The sequence below is a fragment of the Pundamilia nyererei genome, unplaced genomic scaffold, assembly GCF_000239375.1.
Source record: "Pundamilia nyererei isolate P.nyererei 1_Seehausen unplaced genomic scaffold, PunNye1.0 scaffold00536, whole genome shotgun sequence".
Classification (NCBI taxonomy): Eukaryota; Metazoa; Chordata; class Actinopteri; order Cichliformes; family Cichlidae; genus Pundamilia; species Pundamilia nyererei.
In genome coordinates this window covers 159,366-160,649 of record NW_005187937.1, presented here as the reverse complement: position 1 = coordinate 160,649, position 1,284 = coordinate 159,366, and the positions used below count along the sequence as shown (strand labels likewise).

Genomic DNA, 1,284 nt, shown 5'->3' with positions numbered 1-1,284 from the left:
ACCGATTTAGTCGGGGAGGGTAAGAACTGAAAATATGAAATAAACACGTAAGCTAAGACTCTCTAAAAAAATAGCATTTGTTCGGCTTTTCATTTCGCCATTTGTTGATTCACTTGAAGAGCGAGTAACGTAATATTGGTCAAGTGATCAGTTTGATATCAATCTTTCGTGATACACGTCATATTTACATTATTTGTACGGTACGAATGATTTGCTTTGGTACCTGGTCAAACTTAAGCTCTCCTTAGTATGGCTGGCTCCGTTTCCCCAACAGCGCACTCACAGGCAGCAGCTGCCTCGCCCCCTCGCTCAGTCGCTTAGTGCCTGAGCAAATCATACCAATATCAGGGGGGATTCACACACAGTCGTAAATCCCCACAGTGTGCACTATGTGCTTCGAATATTGTGTGTACTTTTTGTTTTATACAGTTGTCAGCCAGGCATCTAACTATGAAAAAATTACACTCCAAAAGACCCCGGGCTTCTGACAAAAAGACCCGGGCTTAAGCCCAGTAAGCCACCCCCACGCTCCGCCCCTGCCCATAAGCATAACATGTAAACAGCGTTTTTCACTGAATGACCTCTCCCAGCTCACAGTGACAGCATGACAGGAATGTGTGCAGATCTAGTCTGACAGTTGCTGTTGTAGGAAGTGTATTGATATAGTCATGTGTAATCTGTGCATGTAATGTTAATCTGCTGATTGTGTTCCTAATTAATGTGTGTAAGAAGTACAAACTCCCAAACAGTGTTACCTAGATTTGAGTTTGATTTTCTTTTATTTTGAAGGTGTGATCATTTGAAATTAGATCAAATATACACCTCTGCACAAGTGACTGATATAATACAGAATAATAGTTAAAACTGTATAAATATTTTTGCCAGTAATACCTGCTGGGAATTTGCTCACAGAGATGTTTCTTCCTTCTTTACACCGCAGGTGCGTCTTTGGTCCTCTGTCCTCATGACTCGGGTCTTCGTTTACGGCACTCTGAAGAAGGGGCAGCCCAACAACTACCGCATGTTCGACAGCAACAATGGAAAGGCCGAGTACCTGGGTTCGGCGTTCACCTCCCAGAAATACCCGTTAGTGATCACCACCGAGGACAACATCCCTTTCCTGCTCAACATCCCTGGCCAGGGTCACCGAGTGCACGGGGAGATCTACAAAGTGGATGACCAGATGCTGAAATTCCTGGACGATTTTGAAAGCGTCCCAACGTTGTACCAGCGGACGGTGGTCCAGCTGGAGGTGAAGGAGTGGGTGGGGAAGATGGAAGGAGA

The 1,284-nt window shown here is 44.9% G+C and overlaps 1 protein-coding gene across 1 annotated transcript in view; it reads left to right on the top strand.

Annotated features, from left to right (window-relative positions):
• LOC102195007 (gamma-glutamylaminecyclotransferase B-like) overlaps window positions 1–1,282 on the top strand; it is a gene marked incomplete at its 3' end in the record, with an annotated part of 12,247 nt that extends 10,965 nt beyond the window's left edge. The window contains exon 2 of the mRNA XM_013907827.1: window positions 941–1,282. Coding sequence (XP_013763281.1) covers window positions 965–1,282 — 318 coding nt within the window. The remainder of the gene's footprint in view (window positions 1–940) is intronic.
• Window positions 1,283–1,284: the final 2 nt, after the last annotated feature.